The 23,926-nt window shown below is 46.1% G+C and overlaps 1 protein-coding gene across 2 annotated transcripts in view; it reads right to left on the bottom strand.

Annotated features, from left to right (window-relative positions):
• The window catches only part of Dock1 (dedicator of cyto-kinesis 1), a 516,616-nt gene that overhangs the window by 445,447 nt on the left and 47,243 nt on the right, over positions 1-23,926 (bottom strand). For both annotated transcript variants that reach the window (XM_063263800.1, NM_001143858.1), the window contains exons 2-5: positions 14,963-15,046; positions 8,672-8,712; positions 5,612-5,667; positions 2,102-2,198 (exon numbers count right to left, since the gene is read on the bottom strand). In XM_063263800.1, coding sequence (XP_063119870.1) covers positions 2,102-2,198; positions 5,612-5,667; positions 8,672-8,712; positions 14,963-15,046 — 278 coding nt within the window. The remainder of the gene's footprint in view (positions 1-2,101; positions 2,199-5,611; positions 5,668-8,671; positions 8,713-14,962; positions 15,047-23,926) is intronic.

Genomic DNA, 23,926 nt, shown 5'->3' with positions numbered 1-23,926 from the left:
CCAGCAAGTCCTCTTCCTGCCGGGCCGCCTCTCCAAGCTGTTTTCACATTAGCCTGGTTCTCTTTCCTGCCGTTCCTTTTCCTTCTTTCCTTTGTTTTTGTTTGTTGCTGTTGTTTGAAGACATAGTCACATGTAGACTAGGCTAGCCTCATCCTTAAACTATCTTTTTGTTGTTTGGAGACATAGTCACATGTAGACTAGGCTAGCCTCATCCTTAAACTATCTTTTTTCAATTACTCAACAAATATTTTTTGAGACGTGACAATGTGCCAAGAACTTCAGTTATGCAGGATATTTGGTCACATTGTGAACCCCAAGACTGTGAACTGGATACCCCTTGTTGTGGTGTAGCCCACATCTTTAACCCCGGAGCTAAATAAAGTCAAGTCTAGGTCAGGAGACAGAGCAAGCAACCAGCTGACAGGGAGTGAGCATAAGTAAACAGAGAGGAAGGTCTTTGTGTTGGAAGATATTTAAGGGCATGGAGAAAGGGAAGAAACCTTGTCCTTCTGGGACCTTTGTGGAGTAGGAAGGTCGTCTGGCATGCTCTCTGCCTCTCTTAGCTAGCAGACTTTTACCACAGTGTCTGGCTCCTGAGTCTTCACTGGCAAATTCAAATGGTTGGGATTTTGTTGCTTAAAAACAACACTACAGAGAGTAGATAGAACACAGCAGAAACTTCGGCCATAAACTCTTACTCTCCCTGCCTCCAATTTCTGAGTGCATGCCACCAGTCCAAGCGCCTCATTTTCATTTCTTAAACGAAAGCTAAAAGAGATCCAAATTAAGAATTTATTGCAAAACAGGTTTCTTTTCATCTTACTAGTCCACCTTGCTGTTCTAACCACATGTAAAAGACATACCCGTTTTGCAGACAGGCCTACAACTATAGGAGATTGCATCTAACAGAATGTACTTCAATATTGAGAAGCACCTTTGACTTGGCTTTATACAAATCTAACAATATAAACCCATCAGAGGTGAATTCGCCATTTGGAGAAGAAGCCAGATAATGACGATTAAGGATGCTGAGCGACAGGGAGGCTGACGCTGTCCACTCATTAATCGGTCCACGGCAACTCCTGTTTGTAGTGTTATCATATTTTTGTTTAAAAATTGCTAAGTTGAACATGAAATACCGACTATGAAATTGCTCAGATTTACACAAAACATTCATGGCTAACTTCACGCTTTTAGGTTCGTGAGTACGTTTGATGAACAATTACCGCAAGTGCTTATTACTGCGCATTTATAGGAAACCACTGTATAATCAAAAGCAAGCCTGCCCAGCAAACAGCTGTGGAGACTTTAGGAAGTTTTCTATGTCCCTGAGAAATTAATGCACTGACTTCCTTCCAGAGCCCTGGCTTGGTGATAATAACATTAGCATATGAGAAATCAACACGCTGAATGGAAACACAGGCTTAACAAAAGGTAATCTTCTGCAAATATGGATTTATGTGCAAAGAAATGCCCTGAGGAAAAATGAAATGGAAGATGTCAGAGCTCCGGCATCTCTGCATTAATAAGAACCGGACAACGCTCGCCAGAGCCCGAATGTGAAATGTCCCCTGCCCACCTTGGACACAATACATCAAGACTATCCTACTCCTTAGCACGTAAGACCCATCACTGACACAAAGGAGAGAAAGAATTACTAGTAACCATCTACTAAGTCTTCAAAACTACGTGATTTCTGTGCAAAAGTAGATTTTCATTTTCATGATCAAAATATACACTCAGAGGCAATATCAACACAAACTTCCTGGTCCTGTCCTTTCAAAGACCCGACAGCAACCACGTTCCCTTTACCGAACACAAAGCAAGATGGATCCAAGACCAACTTCCATTTTAGTTCAGTTTATTCAATACAGTAAGCAAGCTTCATCTCAACACAACAAAGGTCAAAGATCACAGGGTCCCTAACAGCAGCCAAAACAATGATCCTATGGCTTGCTCTGTCCTTGAGAAGCAAGACCCTGCTCAGAGACACTCCTCCTCCAGGTTCCCAGAGAGGGAAAAGTATAGTTTGGTATAGGACAAGGACCAGAAACACCATTCTGTGTTTTATAAGCTTTAACTGAGCATCCCATTTTCTTACCACATAAAGTTGTCTCCAGATGGTAGACCACTCTCGGAGCGTTGTGGTGACTTCCTGTATGAGGGGGAGGTCCCCGGGGATGACAGTTTCATGCTGCCTGGGAAGAAAGAGGGAGAAAGAAGCTGATTCTGTGGCGTTATTGTGAGGGGCACCTGAGTCCCTCCCTACAGAGGCTATAGAGCTCAATGGTTAAGCAAATGGAGAAAATACACAAACACGATGCTCACACACGTGTGAATACACCTATGAATGACAAGATGCTCACACACATGTGACTACAGCTACAAATGGCAAGCTCTTTATACAAAGCATGGAGATATCTACCCATCACCCTGCCTGGAAGCCATGCACCTTGTGTGGCAGGGTAAGAAGTAGAAGAGAAAAACCAGCCATGGAAAGTCTTCAGAATGTCAAGGGCGGAGAAAAGAAAAATATATTCAGAGAACCATAAACAACACCCAGTCAGTGTGTGCCATTTAAATGCACAGGTTTAAGTGAAGATTATTTTCACATTTCAATCAGGTACAAAACTCATTATTTAATGACCCAGGGACCAATTATCCTTGCTGAAGTGTGACTAAGTTACAGTTTTCAGGTGTTCATGAGCAGTCTATCCAGTCCCACCCATGACTACCCCTTTTCCTTCTACCCTAAAAGGTTTAGCCTCTGACTTGGCTTTCACTCTACATCAGCATATGCATCTCTCTGTGGGCTTTACTTCCCAGGATTGAAAATCACATCTTTTGGCAGAGGTCAGGAAGGCACAGACAACAATGTCTTTATCGGCTGTGGGCAAGACCATCAAATGGAGGGAAAGAGTTGAGGGAGTCCCAAGGCCAGGAAGGGGATGATCGGGATGATACTACTCCAACAACGCCTGCTCATCCACAGCACGAGCATAGGACGGAGGGAGAGTCCTGGCTATGTGCACCAGGAGCAGTGAAAGGGGACACATGTTGGAAAAAGGACATAACATCAAACAGAGAGAATGAATCCAAGTGCTGTACTGTCCAGCAAGGTGACTGGCGTCACTAACAACACACTATGAACTTAAACATGCCCAGAAGCCCAGACTTTTAAGTGTTCTCCCCACAGATGAATGTGTCTGAAGGCAACCTCTCCTAAGAACCTGTGTGAACTAGCTCAACCTGCCACCCTGCAACGTATGTGTACAGTAGATGCCATAAATACACCGCAGGATTACTTACCGATTAAAACAATTCTATAGAAGAGTGAATGGGGTAGAACAGGCATGGAACTATGACTCTGGTTTTCTGAGTAGGGTGGACAGGGTGACATGTGGCACAGATAGCCATGAACTCCTGGGCATCCTGGCCTTTACCTCCCATTTAGGAGTTGCAATCACAGACAGGTAACACCACTCCTGACTGGCAATTCTTAAGTCATTAACCTCTGCCCAACTGAATCACAGGTCTAAAGAAAGATCAAGGCTAGAAGCCCCGATGCTTGCAATGCCTATAGCATGAGACCAGTTCCAGATGTGAGAGAAATGGGCCATGTCACAGGGAAGAGGTCCCAAAGAAATGTCTGAGCCTTGAAAGTAGTGTGAGGGGACCAGGCAAGAAAGGGTGCAAGGGCCTCGGTGCCCATAGGAGGGGGTGCCTTCACAGAAGATAGTGGGCCAACAGTAGCCATTGCTGCAGGCAATTCTGTGTCAGCAGAGAGGAGGGACAAAGTGGGAATTGCTTTGTTATGACAAAATTTAAAAGGCACATTATCATGGCCACAGGCACAAAACAAGAGTGAAGTGATGGGAAGAAGAGGCCCAGGCAAGAAAGAAGACATGGAAGGGAGAGGACACAAAGAGGAAAATCATGGGAGAAAGAGCATATGGTGTGTGTGTGTGTGTGTGTGTGTGTGTGTGTGTGTGTGTGTGTGTGTGTGTGTGTTTGTGTGTGGCGGGGGAGGGGGGATATATGGTATGAATGAATAGAATATGATGATAAACCAGGTGACTGAGCCTGAGCCAGCCCTGGACAAGAGGAAGGACCAGCAGCAAAGAGAGCCGATGTCTATAGCATCCAGAAGAAATGAAGAGGTAGGGGTCACCTGTCAGGCCCCTGGGCAGTGAGGAACAGCTGGGCAGCCAGGTACACTGGGAGAAGGCAAAGGTCAGAGCCAGGAAAGGAGGGTGGGATGCAAAGGCTGACAGCTGAAAGCTTCATCAGGACACCTGTGCACTGCTCATCTCCACTGCACTTCCCGCTCACCACCCTGAAACCTGACCCCAGAAGACCAACAGGACCTGTCTGCCTGCTGCAGATTATTATAGAATAATCTGGATCCAGATTATTCCGCATTCCCATAATAGTGTGCCGCTGAATAAATGTTGTGGAAACACACGCCCTTTCATATGTTTCAAAATGCCTTCGAAAAATCACTACTCCTATAGAAGCCGACTTACATAAGGATTTTGACCCTGGCAGAAAGAAGCACATTAAGTGCACACTTCAATTATTTCCGTAACAAGGCAAAACTTTCTCAACTTACTTTGGTCTTCCTTTCAAGAATTCTGCATACAAAACATTTTATCTGTCTGAACAAATTCCATCTTGCAGGTCAGCACCATCCATGGCTCTAAATTATTCCCTTCCCTCTAGTTATGCACCGGGGAAATGCAGGAACCCAAGCCGTCCTTTTCATATGTTAAAAGTACAGTGCTCCGAAAGGCAATTTTGTAATCAGCCAGAGAGATGTCATTATGCAGTAATCATATGATTAGTAATTTTATAATTTACATATTTAACGGAGTGTGAAGATGAGGCAGAGACCAAAAAAGAAGACATTTGAATGCTGTCTTCCCCAGTTCACACCTGGCACACTCGGTCCCTGTTCTAGGAATGTCTTTTAAGGGCCTTACACATTAGTCTGATGACCTCGGGGCATTATAAATCTCAATTAGCTGACACTCGAATTCACACAGGTCCCACCCTAACAACTGTTCATTCCCCCCTCAACTCTTCTAGATTTCTGGGGGGTAGGGGGGAGACTCAGAGAAGGGTCTAGGGTGGTCATTCTCAAATGAGGTAGCTCATAGATGCCCACACCTCCCCAAAATGACTTCAGCCTCAAAGAGATGACCACAGCTAAGGCTTGAACTCTTTAAGGGGCCAAAGCAATGATCAACACGACTGAGCCACAAATCCCTTTATTGTCCTAAACCATCATGGTCAAACAGAGCTATTATCTTTTATAATGAGCTATTTTTCTATCTTTAACTGGTATTTATACGTGCATCTGTGTGGGGCTGTGTGTATTTGAGTCTAAGAGCCTTTCTGGAGTTACAGGTAGTTGTGAGCTACCAGACATGGGTGCTGGAAACCAAACCCAGGTCCTCTACAGAAACAGTAGGCGCTCTTAACCAGTGAGCCACCTCTGCGGCCCCACTATTATTATCTTAACCCCCACGTCTTACACTACCACATATTTGACAGCAGTGCCACGTGACATCATCTAATTCTTCATTCAAATATCAAGAAAAGAACTCACCCTTTTCCTTCAACAATGGCTTCTTTAAGATGAATATACGAAGCAGGAAATATACCCTTTGAGGGAGAGAAAAAGAGTTTTTATTATCAATGTGAATACTGATTGCAAAATCAAACAATAGCCCCAAAAGAGGAGGGTATAGGGGGGTTGGATCACCATTAATTTTGCAAGCGTAAGCACGACATACAACACAACGAAGAAAACACAAGGCACAAAAGAGAATCTCCCAATCAGCTTGCATTTCAGACTGTGCAGATGTCTTAGCAGAAAACAGAGACGTGTTTGCAAAGCAACAATTTTATAAGGGCTCAAGAAAATGTTCTCCTCCACAGGTTGCCCCTCCTCTCCACTGCTGACCTTGAAATTGGAGCAGGCAACAAGTCTGAGGCCAGAAACCAATTGTGATGACAGGCTGTAACAGATCTCCCTTCACAAAATGACAAGACGCCATCGGAAGTTGTTTAAACCACTGATTGTCGCATGTCCACTGACCACTGAGGGACAACCTGGAACCTTCCTCATCAGTCTCCATATGAAGTAGACAATGGTAAAAGGCCAAAGGTGGGTGAAATTCAACCCATCTGCAGAAGTGCTGAGGGAACTTGCTGGTCTATGCTTCTACTGTCCTCTGACTCTCCTGTGTGCAGTGTAAACATCTGTGTATGTACAGACAGACGCATGCTTAAAGGAGCAGGTCTCTTGAGAAGAACTTCAACTTCAGACATTGGTCTGTGAAATGCCAAGAGCACTTTTCCAAGACCTAGTTCGTGGGATCTAGAGCAGCACAAACCAGTGACTCTCAGAGGCTTGGGCTGAACAAGCCAGAGATGACTGGTGCACATAACAGAAATGAAGTTAGTGCCCTAGTGATTCAAGGTAATCTATTGAGGGAAGCGTGTAGATGCACATGCAACATGCATTTTCTCTGTAATGTGAATAGATGTGGGTTTAGAAGGTGGTGAGACAACACATAAACCACTCCAACCCTGTCAAGTCCACAGACAGAAATCCCTCAGCCTCAGCACTCAACATCATGAAGCCCAAGGAGAAATTATAGCTGGATGAGACTGGACATGCCTGGAGATTTGAAATGAGTCACTGCCCATCCCAACTACACATCTGTGAATATCTAGACAGAGAAATTTCACACAAGGCTCTCAACCAAGATTCCTAGGGGCCTTGTTGCTTCTCTCCATCTGTTTAGGGACCATGCCACACAACTGCAACCAAACGATAGCCTCTGCAAGGCTTTGAAATCCTCATCAGCCAATGGGAATGTCAGGTAGAAAACAACCACACCCTTTTGCAGCATTAGAGCATCATGAGGTAGAAGGCCTGGGTCTCCTGGGGCCAGGCAGAAAATGCTGTCATTGAAAAGCACTAGAACAGTGGTTCTCAAGCTACGGGCAGCAACCCCCTTGGGGTAGCATATCAGATGTCAATATTAGAATGCATAACGGTAGCAATGGTACAGTTATGAAGTAGCAGTAAAAATAATGTTATGGCTGGGGGTCCTCACAACATGAGGAACTGTATTAAAGAGTCACAGCATTAGGGAGGGTAAGAACCCCTGCATTAGAATAGTGGGAGAGCCCAAGATGGGGATATGGTTGCCAGACAACATATAAACATTAAGGAAAATGAGAGCCTTCCTGCTCCTCACAGCGGTGCGGCTCTGTCCCCTGTAATAAAGGAATAGGGAGGGGAAGTCAACGCACAATCCTAGCTGTGGAGGTGAGTGCCTGTGTATGCACATGCATGTAGGCTTGCCTGTGGAGGTCAACTTCAGGTGCTCCTCGGGAGCCATCCACCTTGCTTTTTGAGACAAGCCTGGTTGGCCAGTAAGCTCCAGATAACTTGTCTCAGCCTCCTTCCCAGGGCTCCAACTATAAGCATATTGTAAGGCTTTTAACATTGGTGCTAGGGATAGAACTCAGGTCCTCAGGGCAAGCACTTTACCACCGAGAAACCCTAATACTCCTAATGCCTTGCCGCCTGAAGTCTTCAACCATGGTTCCCCCAATCTGCACATTTCACGGGTGATATGCATTAAAGGAGGCTTCACAGCTTCATGGAACTCTAGCCCCGCTGGCAAAGCCCAGGCCTCTGAGGATGCAGAGCAGGGACACCCTGGTATGGGAATCACTGGGATTCCAAAGCCCTATTACAGACTGGAGATCACAACAGAGTCCAGTTGGATACAGCGGCAATGAGAGGCCAATTCTGAGAAGGAAAATGAACCATCTGTCAACCACAATCAGATATTAAAAGGTCCAAGTTGACATGGATAGACTAACCACAGCTTAGCATGGACATTACTGCAATCCCATAGAGCTACAGAGTAAGAGAGAAGAGTCATAATTAGGTTTGGTGAAGCTAAGAATGTCGAAGCCACACACCCTGTGGATGGGAGCGCCCTTCATAATATCTGAGGAGTAAATAGCATGTTTTTGATCCGGATATTCATAGAAACACACATGCAAATCACCCTGGAAAATCAGGCTCTTTCAATTTGACTAAGCCAGTCTGAAAACTGCCATAAGGCAGGAGGGAAATGGCCATGTGTGAGCTTTGCAAACTTGCTAATTTATCAAAGATAATATGAAATTGAAAACGGTTGGAGGCATTTTACTCTTCCGAAGGGATTATACTCAGTTCGTGGCTACACATAGTGGTCCAACAAGATGCAAAATTCTATCAGGACGGACCAAAACAATTCTCCCTTCCATGAGTAGAGGTCAGTGCCACATCTCAACAATTCATTCCTGGCACTAACCACCTAGCTGAAATGTCTTCTGTGGGGACAGGTTCTCACTAGGTAGACCAGGGTAGCCTAATACTGAGATTCTAGATATGCAGCAACATTCCTAGCAGAAGCTGTGATTTCTGTGGGCATCCTTATTCAGAAGAATCCAACTCAAGGCCATTTTTTTATCTCAGCCTATATATATGTTAAATTCAAGAAAGAGATAAGTATCATTCTTAGATGTAAATAAGACGGAATTGATTTCCTCTTGTGGTTCGATTTATGAAGAGACATGTTTAATGGAAAAGACTTACCTTTTTAGACTTTTTCCTTAAGGTGTAGCCTCTGTACCACCCTAAACAAATACAGAGGTGAAATGGTTAGCAAAGGAGACGCAGCATCGTCCAAGCAAAACCTTCAAGTTTTGCAGAAGTCACTGCCCTACAGACCAGAGAAAGACAAACATCCTGATGACATTGAGGAGTCCCACAGGCAGGGCTTGCTCCCTGCACATGTTGACCACCCCACTTCATCTCTGTCTGCCTCATTGGTCTATCATCAACAATCAGAAGTTAAGCCCTAAAAGAGGCTTTGTTCCCAGCAGAATCCTTGTGCATGCTCACTGCCCTCCCTCCCCCCATCTGCTGATCTGGCTCAAGATCTCTCCAGGCACAACTTCCAGAGTCTGGAATCATCAAAGCCGCACAACAGAAACCCTATTGAGAGCCCACTTCCTTCCTCTGTAAAGCTCTACCCTGGGGCAGTCTGAGTCTCACAAAGTACTTCTGTGGCAAGGACAGCTCACAAGGAAGTACCAAGGCCAAGCACTCATAGACCTCTGCCCCCTTAGGGGTTGGCCTGACTCCAACTTCCTATCCCTTCCATACTGCAAGAGAAGGAAAGTGGGCAATGGAAAGAGAGACCCTTGAACTGCTCATTCACATCAAGTGCTCAATGGGTGAATCCTTCCCAGCAAATGACACACCATCTGTGCTGCCTTATCTCCAAAAGTTCATCCCTAAGGATGATAAGAGGCCCATGGCCATGGACCCATCTCCCTACAATCCCACCAGGCAAAGAAATCAGGTAGATATTTTCTTACAAAGATTATAGGCTTAGTCCCGGCCACCTTGCTTCTAGAAAGTAACTCACAAGGTCAAAGACATCCTATAACTATTGATGTTGTTGCTGCTGTTGTTTGTTTGTTCCACAGTACCCTGAAGGGCATCAGGTAGCATTTGGAGGTGAGCTGGGTAAATTCTGAGAGAGAGTCAACAACATGGAGACTTATATACTCCTACGCACCAGACCCCAGAGACTAAAGAAACCCAAAAGAGCAGGACACGATACAAAAAGAAAGGAAGGAAGGAAGGAAGGAAGGAAGGAAGGAAGGAAGGAAGGAGAGAGAGAGAGAGGGAAGGAGGAAAGAAGGAAGAAGGGAGAGGGGGAAGGAGGGAGGGAAAAAAAGAGGGAGAGAGGGAGGGAGGATGGACAAACAGATGGACAATTCATGGCAGCATTGTGTCCTTCAGCCCTCTCAGAAAGTAATCATGAAGAAAGTGGCTATAAACAGCTGCTGACATGAATAGTAGCCTCGAGTGATAATCAGAAAGACATATCCAGAAAGGGGAAGGGGAATTCCAGGAATCTTGGAAGGGCCACATGAATCTGCTCTGCTCTTTTAACATGAGGACCAAACACACTGCGTAGGGATATAGCCTGTTCTAAATGTTGTGTCCAAATATCAAACATTCCGATAGCCACTGTCAGATCAGAGGTTTCAGCTAGACTAACCTGGAATCAGTGCCCACAGTTACAGCACTATAGGCTCCAGGCAAATGGGGCTGTAATCTAATGAGTTATGCAAAGCCTGTACCACTCAGTCTAAAAGGACTGTCCTTTATACTGCAATGTCCTTCCCACACATTCAGCATTAGTAGTATGCCCCTTTTTCTCTGAAAGTGACAAAGGACTGATGTCCCAGAATATCAAAGAAAGACCGCAGGGGGGCAAGGGAAGTCAGCAACCAAATGTAAAAAGGGATCAAACTATACAAATGATTCATCAAAGAAACCCAACAACCTACGCACATGTGAAGAGAACCCAAACTTATTACTAATCAATGAAGCAAAAACTCAACAACCCCCTACCACTGCTCCAAAATAAAAGTGGTGGAAATCAGGGCATTCAGAGCATGGCAGCCTAGGCTCAGAATTCGGTGTAGACAGCAGCTATTAGTGACCCCCCCACCCCACCTTACCCCCATAAAAACCAGGAACCCTATAGCAACCAGCAGACTGTCCTAGTGAAACAGCCTGAAGACAGCCTTATCCCTGCACAACAGAATACACACAAGCACTCCTGGCAACCGGATCATGGAGACCGGAGCTGAGACCACCTGAGCTTCCTTTACTGTCTGCAGAACAGGAGGCAATGCTCACAGGGCAGACAGGGCCTAAGACTAAAGATGCTCAGACAAAAGAGCAAAACAAGAGAAGGCAGAGAGACAGGAAAGCTGTAACACACCCAACTAAGGTAAAATCATACCCAACACACATAGGGCATGAACCCAGGCACAAGAAAGGGTTTGGTGGTGGTGGTGGTGGTGGTGGTGGTGGTGGTGGTGGTGGTGGTGGTGGTGGTGGTGGTGGAGGTGGAGGTGGAGGTGGTGGTGGTAGTGCAGTTGGTAGTGGTAGTGGTGGTGGTGATGGAGGTGGTGGTGGTGATGGTGGTGGTGGTAGTGGAGGTGGTGGTGGTGGTGGTGCAGTTGGTAGTGGTGGTGGTGGTAGTGGAGGTGATGTGGTGGTGGTGGTGGTGGTGGTGGAGATGGTAGTAGTGGAGGTGGTGGTGGTAGTGGAGGTGGAAGTGGTGGTTGTGGTGGTGGTGGAGTTGGTAGTGGTGGTGGAGGTGGAGGTGGTGGTTGTGGTGGTGGTAGTGGTGATGGTGGTGGTGGTGATGGTAGTGGTGGTGGTGGTGGTGGTGGTGGTGATGGTAGTAGTGGTGGTGGTGATGGTGGTAGTGGAGGTGGTGGTGGTGGTAGTGGAGGTGGTGGTGGTTGTATTGGTGGTAGTGGTGGTGATGGTGGTGATGGTGGTGGTGAAGTTGGTAGTGGTGGTGGAGGTGGAGGTGGTGGTGGTGGAGGTGGTGGTGGTGGTGGCGATGGTGGTGTCTGGTTTGTTTTGGTTTGGGGGACAGAGGTATTTCCAGTGTTTGGAGGGGCTGAGTTACAGCAGTCAGAAGAGAACTCTTTGACGTAGCATAGCTAGCTGACAGTTTCTTTTCGTCATGGCACTTTAAGCTAAGTGTTCTGCACGAGTTATTGCTTCATCAAGCGGGACCCTTTCACTTGTCACCAGAGCCTTCCTACACACACCAATTACACACACAGCCGCTGCTCATGACCCACAAGGTACCTAAGACAAGCAGGGCCAAGGCACACTGAGTGATGCATGCAAGGGATCTTAGTGTGAAGAGGAGGGTGTCACCATGGGTATGAAGGGATGTGACCAAATGGCTATGAGAGGAAGGGACAAGCCTGGCAAAAGAGATGCTCAGATAGCAGATAAGACACTTAAGAACAATTCCCACACGGGATTTGATGCTGCCCTTCATGTAATCAGCCCTTCCGTACCAAAAAGAGGCATCCACTGGAAAAACAGACATACATAGCAGAAATACAGTCCTGAGCTCAGGGAGGCGACAGGTCAGCATAGGAAGTTGGCCAATCATTTCGGAAGAATATATAGCATTTAAATGTCTGAATTAGGTTTAGCTGTAACAGCCACATCAAAAAGATAATTTCTTAACCTTTGTACAATTCTGCAAGCTTCCCCAGAAACAGCATCCAGCCCTGGGGCACAGCACCAGAGTCCCTTCTAAGCAGCTGGGACTTGTGCTCACATGTGACTGGTTAGCTCTCAACACTGGACATGACTGTAAGGCAAGAGCTGGCACTGAGTAGACACTGGAAGTTCTGCCCACCTCCACAGTGCTGTGACCTTAAGGTAGGTAACTTTCTTGGCTGTATCAGGCCTGTCCAACCTTTTAACAGTGCTGTCTACAGCATTCATGTTAAAAGAGCACTCAAGTTTTTACAATTAAAAAAGGCAGTGAGAGAAAAGTCTCCTAACGGCTTAACTACACTTAAGATGTATGTAGGGCTGCACTGGGAGCTGTCCTCACCTGCATATGGCCTATGGGCTGCAGTTAGACACCTTCCACCTCATCGAGCCTCAGAGAGCAGCAATTAACCATAACTAGAAGGTAAAGGTGGCCTTTGAACTGCGTGTAATAAAGACTAATCATCTTAAAAGGAGAAGGGAAATGGGAGGTGGAGAAAAGAAGCAATCCAACCCAGCATGGAGCACAGGGAGACTGGGTGAGCCGTTTAGATGTTAGAGTTTTTGCCGCACCCTATATGATGATTCCTGGACCATGAAAAGAAAATCAAGATTGATAAACAGAAGGAAAGAGAAAGAAGAGAGAGAGAGGGGGGGGGGGGGGAGAAAGTGGAAAAGAGAGAAAGGTGGATACTGAGCCAACCTTTTGGTTCTTTTTTTTTTTTTTTTTTTCCGGAGCAGGGGACCAAACCCAGGGCCTTGCGCTTCCTAGGCAAGCGCTCTGCCACTGAGCCAAATCCCCAACCCCCTGAGCCAACCTTTAAGACAAGCCATGAGCCTAAAGCAAGAGTTCAGGGAAGCCCTGGCAATGGTATCTTTATTTGATGACAAAGACCCCAGTTTCCGGAAGATGCAGTTAATGTATTTCTCGAACCAGAGTCTACCTAGAAGTTAGCTGCCTGCCCAGGAAGGGAAACGCATTTTATGTAAAAGAGCCTTTTGTAAAGCGAGTGGTGGTTAAATAGGAACCAAGACTGGCCTGCAAATTAATCCTGGCTGAAGACTGGAAGTCAAAGCCACCACCAGGTTATTGTGAGGTTTGTGTAGAACAAGGCCCACTGACTGAGGATGGCAGGGCTAGGAGGGGACAGTCTCCTCCAGAAGTAAAGACTGACACTCCTCCACACAGCCAGGCACCCCGGGAAATCATTAACTATTCAGGGAAGAACAAGGCTCCGAGGTGAGGACCCAGGGATCCCACATTCAAGTAGCTAGGGGGCAATTAAAAAAATAAAAGAAACCTATCAGCATTTCCCTTCAGATCAGAAAAAGTGCCTGAGATGAGATGCCTGATCCTTCACCTCGACTTAATTTCTCCCTCTTTTTCCTCGAAGCCACTGGCAATCTGTACTGGGAGCAGATAAGGAAATCCAACTGTCAGCTGTCAAAGCTGAAAACAAGCAGACGGAGCCCAGCACAGCCAGCCACTCATTCGCTTTGGGGCTGCCATTCGCCAGGCTGCAGCGGCTTCCATGCCAATAGCGTCGCCTCCCCCATCCCCCACGCAGTCTGAAGCGTAAACGGTGCAAATGGAACGGAGTTCTGAGTCTCCCTGCATCAGATGAAGAAATGAGGGGCAAGCATGAGTTTTTAATAGGGTTCTGCTTCTCAGCCATGTCTCTGAGGGACACAGGAGCCAGTCCCTGCTTGCCCGGCTGGCAAGCGCGGAGCACAATTCACTCCTGTGCAAAGTGGAGTGTGAAGACTTCTCTGGAAGTTCAATTTGTTGGTTACTATGAGATGTCTACAGTTTCCTCTCTCACTTGTAAGACTTTCGCTGAACCCGATCTAAAAGCAATTTGGTTATTTAAATCAGGTTCCGGGACTCAAACACTGCTTAGGACTCATCTTTCCCGGCAGAAAAGGAAGCCAGCAGGCACAGAAACGCCAACCTTAAGGAAACTTTAGTGAGCAATGCCTAAAAAGAGAGAAGAAACAAAGCAAGCCCATCGCTGCCCCTGCTGCCCCTACACGGGGTAACAACCACGGCAGAACATCCACTGTGGCTCGCAGAATGTTCACGGCACCAACCATGAGCGCTTGTTGCAAAAACCAAGAGCATCGGAAAAGCCACAATTGCTTCCCTGAACCATATCCCATATAACTGGTGATCTGTTCACCCTGAAGAAAATGGGGGTCACAGACAAAGGAAAAGGTCAGCAAATAAGGCATGGCAGCTGCAGTTTCCCCTGAGACAAGCTGTTAACAAGTCAAAGTTAAAAGCTTAAAAAAAAAAAAAAAAAAAAAAAAAACCTACTCAAAGCACTCATCACACATATCAGATCAACAAACTGAATTCCCCAAATCTGCTTCTCACCAAGTCAGTTTCAGTCAAAATTCACACACAGCCCTTTGATCCCAGCATTTGGGAGCCAGAAGCAGTTGGATCTCTACACAGAGAAACCTTGTCTCAAAAAACAAAACTAACGAAACAAATAAACAAACAAACAAAAAAAAGATTTGCATACATGTGCAAAATAACGAGCCAGGGAGAAGCACTTAGGGGTTAAAATATAATGTTAAGTTTTAAGCTGACCTTAATAAAGCTTCATTTAACAATGCTGCCCCAGCAACCTTTGCCTGGAAGAACATCTATATGTGGGGAAAGTGTCCTGAGCACGTAGCACCCTGACAGGGAAACACTTTTCCAGAGAAGGCCCTGAAGCATCCCAAACCCCCAGACCAAAAGCATCAAGCGACACTTACCTTCATAAGTTTCTAGGATGTGCACCGTGTCTCCTATTTGTAAGGACAATTCATCAGCTCCCCTGGCATCGTAGTTATAAAAAGCTGTAGGAGAGATGGGGGAATGCATTAGCAGAAGTAGAAGTGATTATTTTCAACCTTGTGATATATCCTATCTTGATAAACTCACATGGGCAGCCTTTGCTTCCATACACAAAAAGGAAAGGGCTCATCTTAAACATGAGGGAATTCATAGCTATTCCTGACTCCAAACAATACTTTTCTTTATCATGGGAAGAGAGGGTGATTTCTTTAAGTATGCAATTCTGGGCTTTGTTAATACCCACAATGCTATGCAACCGTCACCCCTAATTTCCAAAGTGTTTCCCCAATACCACAAAGAAATCCAGTTCCCACCCAGCAGTAGCCCCAAGTCTCTTTTTCTGTGGCATGATAAAACACTAACCAAAAGCAATGTATGTTACTGTAGTTACACACTGCAGCCACCATTGAGAGAAGCCAGAGCGGAGGCTCCAGTTGAGAACCCGGAAGTAGCAATTGAGGTGGAGACCTTGGAGAAGCCCTGTTCACTGGGTGGCTCCCAGCCCCACATTCAGCTCTCTCTCCCACACAGCCAAGCTTCCTGGGATGGTACTGCCTTCAGAGTGCTAGGCTCTCCCTTCTCAATAGCAACTAAGAAAATGTGATTTGGATGAAGGCAACTCCTCAACCGGGGTCCCCTTTTCCAGCTGTGTGAAGGTGACATTAAGGCTAACTCTAACAGCCATGGTTAGCCCTATCTGGCCCACTGTGAGTTTAGATGACACTGAAGTCCTTTATTGAATTGGGAGGTGATTTGCTTTTTCTGCAAAGAGCAATGCTCAGCTTCTGAGTCCTTTCTAAAATGTCAAAGCAGGGGCGCTTGACTCGGGCTCACAAAACATCTCAAGCATCAAAACACACATCACACACACATACCTGGAAAATTCCATTTTCTCAAGTATTTCCCCCAAATTCATAAACTGTAAGTGTCCCCAACTGGCAAAGTAGGTTGTTACCAGTTATTAAGTTTATTTAGCGTTTTATAGTGACTCTTTAACAGGAGATGTCGGCAGCAGGTAAAGGCAGCCCAGAGCAGATGCTGGGTTTCCCCAGTTCAGCACAGCCATATTCTTAAGCCTTTAGGAACCATAAATGCTTTTATATCACTGCCGTTAACAGCATCCCTTCTAGGATGCTTACTCAGTTAGAGATCCGGGGAAAAAAAAGTCAGACATACTAAAAATGAAATAAAATGAACACATCGAGTGTAAATACATCTGGGCATGTGTGAACATGCAAAACGTATACATATAATTTTTTTTCTTAGTGTTTCCCCACAAAGAACCCTACCTATTCAGAAACAGTGAAAAGCCGGCCGAGAATCCCATGCACAAACTCCAAAGACATAAATGTAACGTGGAAATGAGCCTCCAGATCCACAGTCCTATCTGTGTAGGCTAACGCAGCTCTATGATTGGCATGTGGCCCCAAATCACCGGTCAAGAACACAGCACTGGCCCCAATCCTGCACTCAAGTAAATGCTGAAGACTAAATAACTCAGAAGTTACAGTAAGTTAAAGCACTCCACAATGTAAGAATATCTAACAAAGGAATATGGCGGATAAAACAATGACACTCTAAAGAAATTACCATCTGAATTCCCAGAGCTCAGTACGCATGTTCCCAACATGGCCAAAGAGGCCATTGCAGCTGTAACCAAGCTCAGGATTTTCAGATGGGGATATTAATTCTGGATCACATAATTGGCTCAAAGTAATTGCAAAGACCCTTAAGAGAGGGACATAGGTGCTGAGCTCATAGAGTACATACTCATCCACAGCCTTTGTGGACCACAGCCCTTTGTGGACCTGGACTGTGGGACTTCAGATCTCCATAACTGGGGACAACGATCAATAAAGATGTGTTGCTTTAGGGTTCTACATTTGTGGAAAAGTGTTTTAACAGCAAAGGGAGACTAGCAGAAGAAAGAATGTGGGAATTCGGGAGAGAGGGACTGTCTTACAAGCATAAGGACCTGAATTCAATCTCCAGACCCCACAGTTTAAAAAAAAAGCCCAGCTGGGTAGCCTGTTCTTGTAATCCCTCCCCACAAGGGAGAGGTGGAAGCGATAAGATCCCTGGGGCTTGCAGGCCAACCAATTTAGCCTACTTGACAAAGTCCAGGCCACTTCAAGGCCTGTCACAAAAAAACAAGGTGCATGGTGGCTAAGGGACGACCAGCAAAGTTGTCTTTGAGTCTCTATATGGACATGCACACATACACACATGTGTGTGTGCACATACACATACAGAAATGCACAAAATGATTGAAAAGTGGTATTTTGTAATTAACATGTTCACTCCTGAGGACAGCCTGAACTGGTCTCCACTGCAGGAGCATGGATTCAGGCAAGCACATGCCTGTGGTTTCAATTCTCATATGAGATAAACAAGCACAGGGGGGCAAAGCTGTTTTTAAATAAGCCCCAGAGCATTCAGCTTAAGGCTACTTCTGCTTGTGATCAATCTTTCAACATTGCCCTCTTCGGGAATGAGAGGGAAGGAGCACAGGGCCATCTTAGCAAAAGGTTATGGGCAGCAATCAACATCTGGGCTTAACCTGAGGTCACATGATGCTGCAGAGAGATGCGAGCTGGAAGATTTCCCTCATTTTTATCATTGACTAAGTCCCAGAAATTCCTTGCCTGGAAAACATGCTTATTCTGTCTCACTCAGATCTAAGCACATCCATCTTTAGGCCCATTTACCTTTGGTGATGGTGGTGATGGTGTGTGTGTGTGTGTGTGTGTGTGTGTGTGTGTGTGTGTGTGTGTGTGTGTGTGGTGTGTGTGTGTATGTGTGTGTGTGTGTGTGTGTGTGCTATATGCACATGTGCACATGTATGTGAGGATGCCCTTACCCATGCAGATGCATGTAGAGGTCCAAAGTTGACTTTAGAATGTCTTCCTCTATCTTTTTAAGGTTGGTCTCTCAATGAAACGGGAAATTTTCTTTTGTGCTAGAGTGGCTGGCCATTGAGTCCCTGGGCTCCACTTGTGTCTACCCGTTAGCACTGGAGTTACAAGCTTGCACCATCATGCCTAGCCTTTTACATGGATGCTAGGGATCCAAATTCAGGTCTTCATGCTTGTACCCACTGAGCCATCTCCCTAGGCTACATTCACCTTTCTTATTGGACCAACTATGGGTGACTTCACCAGGTACCAAGACACAAGGACATAAACTTCTGTATCCTGGACAGTAGCATCCAGTGGAGAAGCGTGACATGGCCCCTATAACAATGGATATGAAGATGTGTGTAGAGACAAGCCAGTCATAGAGCTCTCTGCAGACTGGTGGGTTTTCTTATAATTATTCATTTCTCAAGAACTGGCAGCAACCCAGAATAAATATGGATCTTCTTCCCAAAATATGAAATGAACCCTCTGGTCTGCCTCTCAAATAGCTTATCAGAGACCGGGAAAGCAAAGCCATGACCTCTGTTCAAGTTCCTGATCATCTTGAAAACAGATGTGAGTGGTATCAGGGGATGGTGACACGGAAGCCCAAGAGGAAGAGGGGAATCTTCCAGGCACCAACATTGTTGGTGAGACTGAGGGTGGGTATCCTAGAGTTGATGCTGCTAGAGATAATGACATAATATTGAGCCACCACAAGTACTGTCGCTGCTGGTGATGGCAGCGGTGATGGTGACAGCGATCGTGGTGGTGATGGTGATGGTGATGGTGATGGTGATGATGATGGCGTTGACTGACAGGTACTATGCATGTTCCATGAACCAAGCATTGAGCTACAGCTTCGTGTGGTCAGACTAATTTACTTTTTAAAATATACTTTATACGGTGAGTATAGAATGCTTCTCATTTCCCTCAGTCTGGATTTATACCAGAAAAATCACAATACCCAGCTTTGAACATGACAAACAGGTTGTGCCAACACTGTGCCTTCCTAAGGGTCACCCATATCCAAAATACCCCTTGTGAATTTCTCATTCCTTATTAAAATATCTCCTTAACAAAAAACTGGCTTAACATTCAATCAAGTCAACATAAATCATCACGTTTGCAAAGCTCTGTGACCTCTTGAGGGGAACAGAAACAGCATGGAGTGCCATCTAAGTCCCTCTGTGGAGGAGCAGCAGCCAACTTAACTACTCTCACATGGGAAAACTAAAGGACAGACACCAACCCACTTAGAAGGTGAAAATGGTAGCAGGGTCTGATGGGTCACTCCTTTCACTCAGCTAGTCAGGACCCTACTGTTGGAGGATCACCGGTTCAGAGCCAGTGCCAACTCAAAGACGGCATGAATTACTCAGTGACCCGTCTCAAAATAAGAAGTAACAAGAGAAGAGAGGACATAGCTCAGTGGCAGAGCACTTGTCCAGCAAATGTAAGATCCTGCATTTAATCCTGAGTACTGAAAGGGAGGGGGGAAGGGAGGGAGGGAGGGAGGGAGAGAGAGAGAGAGAGAGGGAGGGAAGAGTGAAATCCATGGCGGGTTTTTTGGCAAGCTTCGAGTGGCTGAAAGCAGCCCTACAATTCCATGTCTTCCCTTCCAGACTGTCTCCCACCCAAACTGCCTGGCCAACCCTCCAGACTCCATGAGAGGCATGGACTCTCTTCTCCTCCAGCACTGCTGACAGCGCTGCACTCTGCCCTCTTTCAGCCTTTCTTCTGAGAGTAGCCACCCAGTAGAGCATCCCAAGCCCTGTGGGCTGTACACTGCCATCTGATTTCACCTCACTCGCCCTTCTCCAGAGCCACCAGAGCTCCCACAGCGTGCCCTGTTCCTGCTGTTCCATACTTCACAGCCTCACTTGTCTGCAAGGCCCACCCCTGACTCCATGTCCTTGCCTGCATCCTAAGTGGACCCCATGGTCTTCCCTTTAATCAAAGGTTTCTGTGCACACCTAGAATAAACCATTCATTACTGAGCCTTCTATCAACTGGGCAGTCCCATGACCTTGCGGAAATGTCTTCCCCTACACCTCCCGAATCCATGACTCCTTAGAGCAGTGGCTCTCAACCTCCCTAACACTGCAACCCTTCAGTACAGTTCCCCATGTTGTGGTGACCCCCAACCATAAAATTATTTTCATTGCTTCTTCATAACTGTAATTTTCTTACTGTTATGAATTGTAATGTAAATATCTGTGTTTTCTGATAGTCTTAGGTGACCCCTGTGAAAGAATCATTCCATGCTCCCCCAAAGGGGTTGTGACCCACAGGTTGGGAGCCACTGTGTTAGTTGAAGGAAGCCTATATTAAGTTTGAAGGCACTCAGCAAAAATCCTGACTTGAGTCAGTTCACAAAGTATCCCTCGTGGGTGGGTTACAGTCGCAGGAAAGAAAACCTTGATGGTTCCTTCCTTCCTCTTTGGGATGCTCTTGACCAGATCCGCAGGCTAGAGGTTTATCCAGTCAATTGCAATACTATTTTGGGTCTAAGGATATCTGTTCTACCTACTCAGCGTGGAGAACCTCCTCACGGCATCTAAGGTGAAGGTTGCCAATTGGCTCAGAGTTCTGTCTGGGTCTCACACACCCTTGCTTGAAACACGATATCAGGATTTCAGGCAGCAGCTTAAAGGATAATTAAATTCTTTCTTCATGCCAATCTGTGAAAATTGGTCGCTCTGTTTGTGATCTCAGTCCCTTTATCTTGCCTTCAATGGGAAAAGTGTTCATGGGTACTCCTGACCTCAGAGCTTGAGAAACCATCATGAGAGGATGAAGGCCAGGCTCCCTCCCTTCTGTGCTCCTCCGGGCCCATCTGCCACAGCCAGGAGCCTGTTCTCAAGCCAGGAGAGCACGGTGTGCCATCGGTCTCCACTCAGCTTTTCTCAAGCCCAGACCCACTCTTAGCTAGCCCACTCTGAAGTAACCTTGAGCCTAGAAAGAGCTGGGTCCCCAGGAAGCTGTTAGCAGTTAGTGAGAAGCCTCACCTCTAAGGGGTAACGTTTCCCAGGATAGGCCAGTCAGACAATACTGGGTAGACAAGAATCAGGAAGCACTAACACATATCCTTTGAATTTGACTGAGAGGGAAGAAAGTTAACTCAGTCAGGGAGGACTCTGTAAGCAACACTAGAGATGACGCCTATGGTAACCTCTGCCATCACCACAAAGACAGGGACATACGCATCAGTTCCCAGGGAGCTGCAGGCTGGAATTCCTAAACTGTCCCTTCAAAAGGAGACACTGCTGCATTTGCCCCCAAGTCAAGCAGCTGGCGGAGGCCACAGGGCAAATGTCTCAGGTAGGGCTGGATCACCCAGTCATTTCTACCCTGCTGATTTCTCCCTTCACTTTGAGGCCCTAAAAGACCTAACTGCACTGTCCTGGGACAATTTTCTAATGCTCCTGGCACACCACAGATCCTCTAACACCAGGTGAGAGGATGGATGGGAGGACGCTGCAAGAAGGAAGGAGGATGTCGGGAAGATTCTCGGAGCCAGGCAGAAATGGTAGCATTCGAAGTGCTGTTTCTAAGATGTTTTAAAGATAAAAATAAAAACCGGGCCAGTGAGCTGCCCCAGTGGGTAAAGGCATCCTCTGTATGAGCTTGAGAACCTGAGTCTGACCCCCAGAAGAGAGGGCTGACTGTACAAAGTGGTCCTCTGACCGCAGAATACGTGCCAGGGCACGAGTGCACACATATGCCCACACTGAGAACAAATTCTTAGAGAACAAAAAGAACGGAATACAGATACACTGGACCAGGGAAGAAAACAGCAGCTACACTTGGGAAACTATAAGGTAGAAAGGAATGAAAAGACACGAGCAAATGGAAAGGAATCCATAGTAAGACGCCCACGGTCTTGGAGAGAAAGATTTCAAACTGTCAGCATGTCAGTGGCATCCAGGGCATCTAAAGCTCAGTGCAGTTCTACCGAAACCCCACAAGCAGCCATCACTCAGACTCAAGAGCAGCTAAAGAGATACAGAAAGAGAAAAACAAAGCTGGGCCTCCCATTTTCCTGACTTCAAAGCCACAGCAATAGTGTGGTGCAGGCATAGACACCAATACACAGATCAAGGGACAAGGAGAAAGCCCTGCACACAGGACAAGCAATTACAACAAGGCTTCAAGACCATCCCTAGGGAGAGGTCAGATTTCAACAGATGGTGATGGGAACAACTGGACACCTACGTAAAAAAATCAAACAACCCACAAAGCTGTATCCCCTGGGCATCACAAAAATTAACAAGCTAGAAATGCTTTAAAGTTCTTATGACAAGACATGACATTAAACCTGGAAGACTTCTTGGATACACTACCAAACACAGACAACAGAAGGCAAAATAAAGAGGGCAGATGTCATCAAAGTGAAAAGGAATACATCAGGAGATATTATTCCTACAATCCACAGAAGTAGAGGAAACATTTGCAATTCTAATAAGACGCAGTGTCTTGACTACGGAAATGATTTCGGGGCCAGTGAGATGGCTCAGTTTGTAAAGATGCTTGCTGCCCAACCTGAAGACCTAGGTCCAATCCTCAGGATACACAGGGTAGAGTAGAAGGAGAGAATCCTTCCTACAAACTGTCCTCTGACCTCTACATATACAACACAATGGGCACAGGACTGCAAGTACGCACACACACACACACACACACACACACACACACACACACGCACGCACACACGCACACACACACACACCACCACCACCACCACCACCACACCACTGTGGCACTCACTATGCCATGGCACACGTGTGCTTCCCCGCAAATTAAATGAATGTTTTTAAAACTTCCTACAAGATCAACACGAGAAGTTGTTTTTAAATGGACAAAAGACTTAAACAGACATTTCCCCAGTGAATATAGGCCCACAGGCTCACCAGCACCACTCTCCTCAGGCAGTCATTCCGAAGCCACAAGAAGCTACTGCCTCACGAGCTCTGGGATTGCCATTACCCTTCTACTAAAAGCACAGTCTCAGTGAACGTGAAAAATTCTCAACCTTCCCTACGTGGCATTGACAAGAATGTAAAACAGTTCAGCTGCCACAGAACACCGAATGGCTATAACCTAGCAATGTGTGCACATGACTGTAGTCAAACATCTAAATCCAATGTGTGTATACCAAATATATACACACCTAATGTGCAAATAACCAGGTCAAATACAAGCAGACCACTCGTGTTTATGGGTACACTATTTACAGTCGTCTAAAGACCTGTGTGACTCCAGAAACCTGTCCATCAACAGAAGATAAAACAGATCTGATATATCCAGCCGACTTCTGCTTGGCCTTACGGAAAAGAACATTTTAGCACATTTTGCAACATGGATGTTCACACTCGGTGAAAGGAAAGAGTCTCAAACATCAGGTGCTGAACCTTCCTTTGTTCATATAGAGAAGAGAGGTTGCTGGGAGAAGGTGAACTGGCACTGAATGACAGTTTCACTGAGGAAGACGAGGAGACCTCTGGAGATGGATGGCCGAAATGGTTACCCCTCATCCAGCATATGCTTAACAAACCAGAATTGGATGCTTTCGCTTGATAGAAATGGCAAATTTTACGTAATGGATTTTTTTTTTAAATCACGATTTAAACAAAAATGAAGATGCGATGAGGAGGGCACGGAGCCCTGTGAGAGATGCCTTGATAAATGATGCCTTCACAGAATGGCCATGGACCACTAAGCCAGAATCATAAAGCATCCTCAGGTTCCCTATGCAAACTACAGTGGCTTGGGCAGCCTCCCTACCCAGTTTAGAGCATCAGGTAAGGGAAAAGGACACAGAACTAGGGGAGAGGTGCCCGACACCAAAGCTCACTCCAGTTGCATTTCACTGCATAGCGTCTCATGGAATGCCCCAGATTCTCTGAGGAAGAGAGCTACTTTGCAAGTCACCATGTTCCCTCTGCAGGGTTCGCTACTCTTTCAGTCTCATATCTTTCTTCC

The sequence above is a fragment of the Rattus norvegicus genome, chromosome 1 (assembly GCF_036323735.1).
Source record: "Rattus norvegicus strain BN/NHsdMcwi chromosome 1, GRCr8, whole genome shotgun sequence".
NCBI lineage: Eukaryota > Metazoa > Chordata > Mammalia > Rodentia > Muridae > Rattus > Rattus norvegicus.
Note: the sequence above shows the minus strand (reverse complement) of the source record. Positions and strands in the feature narration are given on the sequence as shown.